Below are 13,231 nucleotides of genomic sequence, written 5' to 3'. Positions count from 1 at the left end.
GTGGAAAGAATTAAAGCTTTAAAAATAGCCTTGATTCTTAGTATTATGAAAATAATTTTACCTCGTGGATTTTCTGGAAAGGTCTTAGGTACTCCCAGAGGTTTCCTAGACCACATTTCAAGAGTTGCTGGCTTAATATGTGTCTAACCAATGTCTCCACAGAGAACGTCAAGATGCAGATGGACAAATGAAAGAGCTCCAGGATCAGCTTGAAGCAGAGCAGTATTTCTCAGTAAGTCCAGACACGTTACTTTGAAAAGTATTGTATTTGTAGAATTATTAAAAATTTTTTTTGCTGAGAAACCAGGAGACTGATTCTTTAAATTCTTATAGCAAATTTCAGAGAGAATTTTGTTGAATGTTTTGTACCACACATCTGCAAAAAGGAATACCGGGGCAAGAGACTGTAGATAGTCTAACAGAAATCCATTATCATTTCAAAAAAAATAGTTCTAAGTATATACCCACACCATATGAAGTTCATTTTAAAAAGCATTGATTTTTGAGGAAGAATATATTTTTATAATGAAAGAAATAAGATTGTCATTGTAACATTTGCCCTTTTTTGAGTTTTAAAATATGAAATAGTAACTGTCACCTCTGTTTCATTGATTATTAAGCCAGCAAAATTTTCTTGAATAAATTGATAATATTTTTCTTTGCCTCTTCATCTTACCTATATGACATTTAGTGAGAAATTTCACTAGGATATCCAGTTGAAAATCACACTTGTAAATTATTAGCTGAAGTTTTATTAGTTAATTGGGTTGATTACCAGAAAATAGAAAAGCTCATTGAACTATCACTTTGCTCATGGGCTCAACATTACTCAGTTTTATGAGCCTATTACGTTGTGATCAGCTGAACTTTTTGTCTGGATAGCTTTTGAATATTTAGAACAATGATGATACATGTTTCTATTCTGTTTTGCCATTTAGACCCTCTATAAAACACAGGTTAGGGAACTTAAGGAAGAATGTGAAGAAAAGACCAAACTTTGTAAAGAATTACAGCAGAAGAAGCAGGAATTACAGGATGAAAGGTAAGGATAAGATCCTTGTCTCTGTTCATAGACATGTACCCTACTCCTAGAAAGTACCTGTGTGTGTGTTAGTCACTTAGTCATGCCCAACTCTTTGCAACCCCATTGATTGTAGCCTTCCAGGCTCCTCTGGCCAAGGAATTTTCCAGGCAAGAATACTGGAGTGGGTTGCCATTCCCTTCTCCAGAGGATCTTCCCGATCTGAACCCAGGTCTCCTGTATTGGCCGGCTGATTCTTTACTATCTGAACCACCAGGGAACTCCAGGTAAAATTTGTTGATGCAGTTAATAAAAAGCAGATGATATTAAGAAGAGGTGGCAAGAATACACAGAAGAACTACACATTAAAGATCTTCATGACCCAGATAAGCACTATGGTATGATCACTCAACTAGAGCCAGACATCCTGGAATGCAAAATCAAGTGGGCCTTAGGAAGCATCACTATGAACAAAGCTAGGGGAGGCGATGAAATTCCAGCTGAGCTTTTTCAGACCCTAAAAGATGATGCTGTAAGTGCTGCACTCCATATGCCAGCAAATTTGGAAAACTCAGCAGTGGCCACAGGACTGGAAAAGGTCAGTTTTCATTCCAATCCCAAAGGCAATGCCAAAGAATGTTCAAACTACCGCACAGTTGCGCTCATCTCACACGCTAGCAAAGTAATGCTCAAAATTATCCACGCCAGGCTTCAACAGTATGTGAGCCGTGAACTTCTAGATGTTCAAGCTGGATTTAGAAAAGGCAGAGGAACCAGAGATCAAATTGCCAACATCCGCTGCGTCATCAAAAATGCCAAAGAGTTCCAGAAAAACATCTATTTCTGGAACATTTATTGACTATGTCAAAGCCTTTGACTGTGTGGATCACACAGTCAGTTTGTGGGAAATTCTTAAAGAGATGGGAATACCAGACCACCTTATCTGCCTCCTGAGAAACCCATATATAGGTTAAGCAGCAACAGTTAGAACCAGACATGGAACAACAGAGTGGTTCCAAATAAGAAAAGGAGTATGTCAAGGCTGTATATTGTCACCCTGCTTATTTAACTTATGTGCAGAGTACATCATGAGAAACGTGGAGGAAGCACAAGCTGGAATCAAGATTGCCAGGAGAAATATCAATAACCTCAGATATGCAGATGACACCACCCTTATGGCAGAAAGTGAAGAAGAACTAAAGAGCCTCTTGATGAAAGTAAAAAAGGAGAGTGAAAAAGTTGGCTTAAAGCTCAACATTCAGAAAACGAAGATCATGGGATCCGGTCCCATCACTTCATGGCAAATAGATGGGGAAAAAATGGAAACAGTGACAGACTTTATTGTTTGAAGCTCCAAAATCACTGCAGATGGTGACTGCAGCCATGAAATTTAAAAACACTTGCTCCTTAGAAGGAAAGCTATGACCAACCTAGACAGCATATTAAAAAGCAGAGACATTACTTTGCCAACAGAGGTCCATCTAGTCAAGGCTGTGGGTTTTCCACTAGTCGTGTATGGATGTGAGAGTTGGACCACAAAGAAAGCTGAGTGCAGAAGTGAGGCTTTTGAACTGTGGTGTCGTAGGAGACTCTTGAGGGTCCCTTGGACTGCAGGGAGATCCAAGCAGTCAATCCTCAAGGAAATCAGTCCTGAATAGTCATTGGAAGGACGGATGCTGAAGACGTAGCTCCAATACTTTGGCCACCTGGTGTGAAGAATTGACTCATTGGTTAAGACCCTGATGCTAGAAAAGATTGAAGGCAGGAATAGAGCGGGATGACAGAAGATGCAATGGCTGGATGGCATCACCAGCTCGATGGACTTGAGTTTGCGTAAGCTTCAAGAGTTGGTGATGGACAGAGAGGCCTGGCGTGCTACAGTCCATGGGGTCGCAAAGAGTAGGACACAACTGAGCAACTGAACTGAACTGACTGATCTGATTAAGTTAATTAGAGAAAAACTTCAGCTTTGTAATAAAAAATTGAATGTTAAAATTTTATTTCTCTTAAATATAGGGACTCCTTGGCTGCTCAACTGGAGATTACCTTAACCAAAGCAGATTCTGAGCAATTGGCTCGTTCAATTGCTGAGGAACAGTATTCTGATTTGGAAAAAGAGAAGATCATGAAAGAGCTGGAGATCAAAGAGATGATGGCTCGGCACAAACAGGAACTCACCGAAAAAGATGCTACTATTGCATCTGTAAGTAAAGTCCTTGGTTCATTTTTGGCTGTAATTAAATTGTTATAAATCTCGCTTTAGAAATACTAGGAAAGTAACATAAATCTAAATGAAAAATTGTATGTTTTGGATACAAGATATTTGAGCTAGTGAACCATCAGCTTCTCAATGTTGTTTGGCAGAGAGAGGGCCCCCCAGAACACAACTTCCAATGGCTTCACCTATTGGTAAATTTAGAGTTAAGGACTAAAGTTAAAAGAAAACACCAAAAGTACAAAACAGTTTAAGTCTTTTTTTTTCTTGTTAAACCAATAGTAGTTTAAAAGAATTTGAAATTAATCATGAAGATTAGTTTAATCATGAAGCTAGCCATATGTAGGTTATAAATAATTGTAATAAAAATTTCAGATAGAAGTAAAACAGCAAGTAGTTGAGTTAGCCTTATCAATTGTTCAGATCTATGAAAAATGTTACAGTAAATTTAAAGCATGGCATTAGAACAGGGATATTTAATCCTGTTCAGTGAAAGTGAGTAGGGAGACCAGAAATAGACTGATGCACATAGGAGAACTTGGCATATGACATCAGTGGCAACACACAAATCAGTGGGAGAGGATACAGATTTATGGTTTTGAAATGACTATGTTTTTATGTGGAAAGGAATAAAATTAGATTTTTATTATCATTTACCGTGAAAGTGAAGTCGCTCAGTCGTGTCCGACTCTTTACGACCCCATGGACAGTAACCTACCAGGCTCCGCGGTCCATGGGATTTTCCAGGCAAGGATACTGGAGTGGGCTGCCATTTCCTTCTCCAGGGGATCTACCCAACCCAGGGATTGAACCCAGCTCTTCTGCATTGCAGACAGACACTATATAACAGTAAATTCTAGCTATCTTAAGAACCTAAATGTGTAAAATAAAATTTTTTAAATATTAGAATGAAACTTAAAATTTACTTGTAACAGAAAAAAGCGACTGGGAAAAATACTTGTATTTATTAAACAAGTGATTAGTATCTAGAATATAAGTGGAACTCCTACTATTCACTAAGAAAAAGCTAAATAATCCAAAGGAAAAATTGGCCAAAAGAGAAAACCTAAAAATATGAGCAAATGTTTAACTTCACTATTATTTAGGAAAAGGCTAGCTAAAATAATTTTGTATCACAATTTCATAGCCATCATTTTGGCAAAAACTCAGTGTCTGACTACTTTGAAATGTTTGAAGGATGTGTGGAAAATGATGTTTTTCTTACTAATATCCAGAATATAAATTTAATATAGCATACTGCTGCTGCTGTTGCTAAATTGCTTCAGCCGTGTCTGACTCTATGCGACCCCATAGACGGCAGCCCACCCGGCTCCCCCATCCCTGGGATTCTCCAGGCAAGAATACTGGAGTGGGTTGCCATTTCCTTCTCCAGTGCGTGAAAAGTGAAAGTGAAGTCACTCAGTTGTGTATGACTCGTCGCGACCCCATGGACTGCAGCCTACCAGGCTCCTCCGTCCATGGGATTTTCCAGGCAAGAGTACTGGAGTGGGGTGCCATCACCTTCTCTGAATATAGCATACTACAGTATAGGAAATAATATTGCAAGTTCCAGTAAATTTTAAATATTCATATAATCCAAACAAAGTTCATAATAAGATAAATGTGCTAGAGAAATTCAGACACACTACTCCTAGCAGCATAAATGTTTATAATAGCAAAAATTCAAATATATTAATAGATGAGTAAATCGATAAATGAAATGCGGTAGAAGCTAGAACTACATCAGTTAAAATTAATTATATATATCGACAATTTCATTCTTAATATAATGAGTGAAAGCAATTGCAAAAAAATAAATACAGCATCATGCTACTTATGTACAGTTTAAAATCACATAAAACTGCGTTATATTGTTTCACATGTGTGTAATGAAAGTGTACAATCATGGATGGGAAGGATGAACACATAATTCACAATAAAATTTCCTTCAGGAGGGAAGAAGAATAGGCTTTGGCAAGAATACCAAATGTCAACTTCTTTAGTAAGATTGTATTTTCTGTTTTAAACAATGTTTTATAAACTATAGTTTTAAATTTTATTTATTCTGCATGCTGGAATGCAGAGCTTTGTTATAGCATTTGCTTTTTTTTTTTACTTTACTAAATGTTACTTCCATTTAAAATACTACTAGAGATTTTTGAAAGGGGGCAAATTTTTGGCTTCCTGGGGTACATATGAAGTGTGTCACGTTTTATAAATTTTCATCAGTTTTGAAGTTTGATAGGTAAGACAAAGGCAAGAACTGTAGAGATAGAAGTACTTAGAAAAACAAGAGTTTTAGCAACATTCTAGGATATTTTCATTTTGAATTACTACTTTATAACTTAAAATTTTATAAATTAAGATATAAATTTTTTTCCATTTTCATTTCTTAGCTTGAAGAAACTAATAGGACACTAACTAGTGATGTTGCCAATCTTGCAAATGAGAAAGAAGAATTAAATAACAAATTGAAAGAAGCCCAAGAGCGTATGTATTAACAAAGAATAAAGTTTATTTTCAGTACGCCTAATGTTTACCAGTTGCTAAACTATTAATATAACTTTTACATTTTTCTGTTTTAGAACTATCAAGGTTGAAAGATGAAGAAATAAGTGCAGCAGCTATTAAAGCACAATTTGAGAAGCAGCTGTTAACAGAGAGGACACTCAAAACTCAAGTGTGTATATAATCTCTAAATATGATTTTGAAATTTTTCTTAGTTTATCTTTCTTGCATTTTACTTCTAACATTACAGATTGGCTGTAGCAGTCATTGGATGGTACCAGTATTTGTGAATAGTCAGGATTATCCAGTTTTTTACCACATTGAGAGAAACTAGATTTGATTAACATTGTTGAATTCAATGTTTATTAAGTTTCTCTTGATTTTTCCATATGGAATCATAATCCCTCCTAAGTTTTTTATTGTAATCTGGTAAATTTTTCTGCCCTCAAGAAATGGTAGAGAAGGACCATTTGCTGACAGCCTAAAAAAGGGTCACTCTGAAAAGGCATCATGATTATTAACTACCCTTTTCTCAGCTCTCAGATTGTATATACAGCATGAGTCCTGATGGGTCCAAGACACTCTGCTCTGTGGTTGGACATGTATTTTATCAGTGCGATGCCAGTGCAAAAGTCTCTTCTAGAATAAAAGTAGATCTGCCTCCCAAGTGGTAGAAAATGACATTCAGTTCAGTTCAGTCCAGTCGCTCAGTCGTGTCTGACTCTTTGCGACCCCATGAATTGCAGCACTCCAGGCCTCCCTGTCCATCACCAACTCCCAGAGTTCACTTAGACTCACGTCCATCAAGTCAGTGATGCCATCCAGCCATCTCATCCTCTGTTGTCCCCTTCTCCTCCTGCCCCCAATCCCTGCCAGCATCAGAGTCTTTTCCAATGAGTCAACTCTTCACATGAGGTGGCCAAAGTACTGGAGTTTCAGCTTTAGCATCATTCCTTCCAAAGAAATCCCAGGGCTGATCTCCTTCAGAATGGACTGGTTGACATTAGAATGAACCTATAAACATTTTAAATTATAGTTCTCAGAGTACATGAGAGTGTTGGTTGGAAAAGGATGATGAATAATGATGAAGGTGAATTTTTTTTTAGTATGAAAGGTATTTCTTTGTGGCCCTGTGTGTAGGGAAGATTTTGTAATGTGCTATTGGTGAGTTACCAAGAAATTATCAACATAATTTATTTACTTATTTGCATCCTTATTTTTATGTTTTTAAGGCTGTGAACAAGTTGGCTGAGATCATGAATCGAAAGGAACCTGTTAAGCGTGGTAATGACACAGATGTGCGGAGAAAAGAAAAGGAGAATAGAAAGCTACATATGGAACTTAAATCTGAACGTGAAAAACTGACCCAGCAGATGATCAAGTATCAGAAAGAACTGAATGAAATGCAGGCTGTAAGAATACTTTTTGAAGACTTCTTTTTAAGAATTAGAATTATTTTCATATCTGCATATATTTTGTAGGTTATGGAACATTTCTGTTAATAATTACAGTAACAGTAGTCTCCCCTTATGCAAGAGGACTATGGTCCAGGATCCCCAGTGAATGCCTGAAGCCAGATACTACTGAATTCTATACCTACTGTATATTTTCCTGTACTGTAAGGAGTGGAGTCACATATACAGTGTGAATAAACTGGACAAAGGGATGATTAATATCCTGGGCAAGTAGAGCCAAGCAATGTGAGAGTTCATCATACTACTTAGAACAGCACATGATTCAAAACTTAGAGACTGCTTATTTCTGAAATTTTCCATTTAATATTTTCAGACTGCAGTTGACCTTGGATACTTGAAAACACAGAAAGTGAAACCTTGGATAAGGAGAGACTGCCATATTACTGAACTAGAAAGCAAAATTATAAGATGTATGACATTCAATTAATTTAATGTAATTCAATTTCTTGTAGCAAATAGCTGAAGAGAGTCAGATTCGAATTGAACTACAGATGACACTGGACAGTAAGGACAGTGACATTGAGCAGCTGCGCTCCCAGCTCCAGGCCTTGCACATTGGTTTGGATAGTTCCAGTATAGGCAGTGGACCAGGGGATACTGAAGCTGATGATGGGTTTCCAGGTATAGATTCGTTCAGCCCTTACATTTACTTTTGTCTTAAATATAAATCAGTTGATGGTTTTAAGTCCTGTAACTGACTTTGCTCTTGAGGAAAGATATTTGTTATTTCTTTAAGGGAACACCTACTCCTTAGAGTAGGGGTTTAGATGACAATTTAAATTGTCTATTGATTTTCTACAAAACTTTTTATTAAAAAATACAAGTGTAAATTTCACATATTTAGTTATTTAAATTAACTCTGTATTAAATTAACTCTGTATTATTCATAGCTCTCCTTTTAAGCTTTCATTTTTATTTTTTCTTCTTTCTGCATTCTTACTTCCTTTTATGTTGGGTGTGTAGTTCATATCACTCAGTCACACACTATGGAATCCATGTCATTCACCTACCAACGTTCCTCCACTTCTCTCAATATTGCCACTAAGCCTTCCAGTTCTCATATGCTTCTTGACTCTGATTCTGACTCAGAAGAAGAATCTGTTCCTTACTTACCTATTTCATCGGAACCTAATGGTACAGGTGACATCCTGAAAATCTTTGATCTCTGGGGTTTTTTTTCCCACTTCCCATAATTTTAGTCCTTTTGAAAATTTTTGTAATAATAACTAATATTCACTAACAAGTTGCTCCATTAACAAGTCTCAGTTAAAAAGAAACTGCTGCATGAACAAAGATTTTGTTTTTTAAGGAATTTCACATCGCATTGCTGATACAATTGATAGAATTTATTTTGTCAGCTTATAAGAAATGGAGTAGTGCTTTATATCGTTTAAGAACATATGGTTTCACTGTCTGTTTCTTCCATTTTTAACCAAGAAAAAATTCTTTCTGAAGTTTCATATCAAGAATGATGGTACAGAAAAAGCCTGTGTAGACCGTTTTAGAGGGTATACTTAGTTTTCCCTTGAGTGCTTACTTAGTCCACATTGTGAAAGTGATAAGTGTTAATTGCTTAGTTGTGTCAGACCCTTTTTGACCCCATGGACTGTAGCCCTCCAGGCTCGTTTCATGGGATTCCCCAGGCAAGAATACTGGAGTGAGTTTCCCTTCCCTTCTCCAGGGGATCTTCCCCACTGAGCAATCAAACCTGGATCTCCTGCATTGCAGGGAGATTCTTTACCTTCTGAGCCACCAGGAAGACCAGCCAACATTGTACTTGGCCTTAAAAAAATATATAAGACAATTTGACCTGATCCTTGTCCTGAAAGGAATTATAGTTTAAATGAAGAAACCTGTTGGAAAACCCCCAAAATTGTTATGTTTAATACAAAGTTAGTGTAAGTACAAAAAACTTTTAAACACCACAGGAAATTAGTGCATAAACAGTTGGATGTGAAATAAAATTTAATCTGTTAGTTGAATTCAAAGTAAATTTGCTATGTTTGTTTACATTGTCATCACACTTTCCAGGTATATATCAGTATAAATCATAAGTGATTATATTGAAGTTGTTTCAGATCTTAGCAATAAAATTATTTGTCTTACCCATCTTGTTAGAGATCATCTGATTAATCCCTTAAATTAGCGTAGGGCCATGTCCAGACATTCAAGTATATAGCTATTTTTAATGACATCATTTCTGTTCATGGGGTCTGGAAGGTTATTAATGTGAGAGAGAGGGGGATTGAGTATAAGCACTGGATCAGAGATGTGTCCCTGTGTGACCTTCTGTGGGATTGTTCTGAGAGTTGAAGAAAATATATGTAAGGTGTCTAGCACAATATAGACACAAAGTAGGTGATAGCTACTTTTATTATTAGCATAATCTCCAAAAATGCTTACTTCATGTAATTATTTCACTAAAATAAACTGATCAGATACCATTAGAACAGATTCTAAGGATGCAGAGTTTTCTTGGCTGAACTAGAATTTTACAGATTTTACTATTTTAGAATTTAGGAATCTTTTGGCTTACTGCTACTTATTAGCCAGATTTGATCTGTAATTTATACAGTTTCACTTCATTTTATTTAAAACCATTCTAACAGTCCATTTTCCCTGAACATTTAATTATTCACAGAAAATATTTTGTCTTCAAAGTTGTGTACTATATCTGTAGTTAGGCCTCCTTCCAAAGGAAAGATAGAGGATTCTGATACAGGTGTACCAATGAGAATAGACAGCTGCTTTTCATTTTTGCAACTTTTCTGCGGAACTTTGCAAATGCATGAATTTGATTAATGGGGCATTTGACGTTATAAACTACAGGATATATATTTCCAATGTGATATAACCTGGATTTCGTTTTGCGTTGTATAACTTGCTTATACTGATCCTACATTATTATATGTTAGATGATGTATAAATTCTGAAAGGCATATTTGCTTGTGACTTTTATATTAAAATTTTTTAAGTTCCTCATTTTGTTAAGAGATTTGTTGTACTTACACTCATATCTTGTGCTTATAGAATCAAGACTAGAAGGATGGCTTTCATTGCCTGTGCGAAACAACACTAAGAAATTTGGATGGGTTAAAAAGGTAATTGATACTTTTGAATCAATACTTGATTTTGAGTTAATACCTTGAATACTTTTGAATCAGTACCTTGATACATTTGAATCAAGGTCTTCTGTTTTACTTTTGGTTTAGCTATAACCATTTCACTTTTGTCATTGTAAGATATAGATAACCAGAACTTTTAGACACATAAAACTTGTTTGTACTTTGTGATTTGAAATAGTTAATTTTATATATCTTTGTTTAAAAAAAGAAACTTTTTATCATTAACATGTTGTTAATAATAAAACAGATTTTGGTTTTAGGAAAATAGAAGGCTGTATTGACTTTGGTGCCTTTGCTGTTTCCAGGAAGACAACTCTAGATATGACAGAAAGTCCCAGATATTTCTTTTCCTCTGTTTCTATGATTATTGATATTATGTTCATATTCAGTAAGTGTCTTAGCTTTAGGGCTGCTATAACAAAATACCACAGACGGAGTAGCTTATGAACAACAAAGATTTATTTCTCACGGTTTTGAAGGCTGTAAGTCCAAGATAAGGAATCAGCCAGCATGATTGGGTTCTGGTAAAGATCTTTTCCCAGGTTGCAGACTTCTTGCTCTATCCTCATGGTGTAAGGGGTAGGAATTTCTCTGGAATCCCCTTTATAAGGGCACTAATCCCCTTCATGAGGTCTCTAGTGTCATGACCTAGTCACCTTCCCAAGACCCCACTTCCTAATATCATCACATTGGGTTATGACATAAATTCATTAACATATGACTTTGGGAGAATATAACCATTCAAACCATAGCAATAAAGTTGCTTACACTTTTGGATCTTAGAGCCAAATCAGTCCAAAAATTAGTTGAATTTATCCCCACCCACCCCCTGCCCCGGAATTTGGTTACTTAAAATGTATACAAACAGATCTGTTCTTATTTTAAGGAAGACTTTTTAAAGGATACATTAAGATAGCTTTTTAGGTATTTAACATATATTTTATATGATTTTTATTGCTAATATAGAATTTCTTTTCAAAGAAGAACAAGATATATATTAACTTTAATCATTGTTTAATTCCTTTCCTCCTTTTTAACAGTATGTGATTGTAAGCAGTAAGAAGATCCTTTTCTATGACAGTGAACAAGATAAAGAACAATCTAATCCTTACATGGTTTTAGATATAGAGTAAGTATTTTTATTAGAATATTTGTTATTGTTGTTCAGTCGCTAAGTCATGTCTGACTTTTTGCGACCCCCGTGGACTGCAGCACACTAGGCTTTCCTGTCCTTCACCATCTCCCGGAGTTGGCTCGCGCTCATGTCTGTTGAGTCGGTGATGCCATCCAACCATGAGAATATTTTGTAATTTTATCTTTTAAAGTTTAAGAGAGTAGTGTGACCTTTTGTCAAGTTAGTGTAATTTATTAGTCATATAGTACATGTATATACTCATATAGTATAAGTGCTACTGTACTGTTGTTAGATTTTCTTATATTTGCTTCATACAGATGAAAGCTTGGCATATAGAGTTGGCTAAAATGTCTCTTAAAATTTCATGAGTCTTCAATATGTTGTTTTCTGAAACTAATTATAAAATTGCTGACTTATTGAAAATTTCTCAAAATCTCAAGGAGTGATTGAATTTATAGAGTTCTAACATTCTAATAAGAGTCAGTTGTTCAGTTGCTCAGTCATGTCCAACTCTTTGCAACCCCATGAGCTGCAGCACACCAGACTTCCCTGTCTTCGCCATTTCCCACAGAGTAGTCAGTTTTAATTTCTGACATGAGTATAAGAAAACTGATATAATCTGATCCTTTGGTAATACTTTACTCTTTTATTAAAAATCTTTTATAGCAAGTTATTTCATGTCCGACCAGTTACACAGACAGATGTATATAGAGCAGATGCTAAAGAAATTCCAAGGATATTCCAGGTAAATGGTTTTATTTTGTGATTTGTTTATTTTGTTTTGTTCTTTTCACCTTTATACATTCTCAGCATGACATGACATAATAAATTTATTCTTGGGCCCTTTTCAGATTATCTTTCTTCAGTTTTTGTCCCATTTAAAGGTGATTTGTTCATTTGTGACTTTCAAGCTTATCCTGTTGGATACATCTTAAATTCTTCTCTCCATCTTACTAGTTAAAGTCTGTAGTCTGTAGTGTATTTATATCATGTTTCTAGCCTTTGCTCTCCTTTTGTTCAAGGTTGGTTATGACTTTGTTTTAAAATTTTTATTTTTAATTGGAGAATAATTATTTACTGTATTGTGATGATTTCTGCCATACATCAACAAGAATCAGTCATAGGTATACATATGTCCCCTCCCTCTTGAATCTTACTCCCCATCCCACCCCTCTCAGTCGTCACAGAGTACCGGCTTTGGGATCCCTGTGGGTTACAACATTTTTTGAGCATGAATGTTCTGTTTGGGGTTTATGCTCAGTGCTCTAGAAAGTTTAAAAAGTTGCTTGTGAAGTTAAATTATGCACCCAAGAACCCTTTTACTTCCAATTTAAGGTGAAGTCAAATTCTTCCGTTTTTTCTTCCATTTTTAAATTTGTCGCAGCAACCATGAATCCCTTCTGGTAAAAGCTGTAGTGCTTGGTGTACTGTAGGGAAGCTGGCAGCTTATTTTCTGGGTACTTAGCAAGTTTGTTTGAAATATCTTATACATCCTTTCCTCTTTTCCTTTTTTCCTCAATTCTCCAAATACAAATCTTTTCAATTAAAACTGTATTTGCAGTTATCACTGAGTGGCCTGTTTTTGAGAATTATAGAGCCACAGTTCATCTCTTCAGGTGATTGTTTTGAAAATTCCCTCCAAGAAAAGCTTTCTAACACTAATCAAGTGAAGATTTATCTTTGGCTAGCCTATTGTGAAAAATTTGCTGAAACATAGGAAGATAACATAGAGAAAATTAGGAGGCATCATTT

The 13,231-nt window shown here is 35.7% G+C and overlaps 1 protein-coding gene across 5 annotated transcripts in view; it reads left to right on the top strand.

The window, feature by feature from the left end:
- ROCK2 (Rho associated coiled-coil containing protein kinase 2) overlaps positions 1-13,231 on the top strand; it is a 133,405-nt gene that overhangs the window by 108,200 nt on the left and 11,974 nt on the right. For 3 of the 5 annotated variants that reach the window (XM_069582611.1, XM_069582609.1, XM_069582610.1), the window contains exons 21-31: positions 163-232; positions 939-1,042; positions 3,038-3,224; positions 5,633-5,726; positions 5,822-5,916; positions 6,977-7,156; positions 7,672-7,840; positions 8,183-8,359; positions 10,250-10,320; positions 11,385-11,473; positions 12,146-12,224. In XM_069582611.1, coding sequence (XP_069438712.1) covers positions 163-232; positions 939-1,042; positions 3,038-3,224; positions 5,633-5,726; positions 5,822-5,916; positions 6,977-7,156; positions 7,672-7,840; positions 8,183-8,359; positions 10,250-10,320; positions 11,385-11,473; positions 12,146-12,224 — 1,315 coding nt within the window. The remainder of the gene's footprint in view (positions 1-162; positions 233-938; positions 1,043-3,037; positions 3,225-5,632; positions 5,727-5,821; positions 5,917-6,976; positions 7,157-7,671; positions 7,841-8,182; positions 8,360-10,249; positions 10,321-11,384; positions 11,474-12,145; positions 12,225-13,231) is intronic. The other 2 variants (XM_069582613.1, XM_069582612.1) reach the window with 1 other exon arrangement.

Source organism: Ovis canadensis, chromosome 3, assembly GCF_042477335.2.
Source record: "Ovis canadensis isolate MfBH-ARS-UI-01 breed Bighorn chromosome 3, ARS-UI_OviCan_v2, whole genome shotgun sequence".
Classification (NCBI taxonomy): Eukaryota; Metazoa; Chordata; class Mammalia; order Artiodactyla; family Bovidae; genus Ovis; species Ovis canadensis.
The sequence above is the reverse complement of the archived record's forward strand: the minus strand, read 5'-3'. Positions and strand labels throughout refer to the sequence as shown.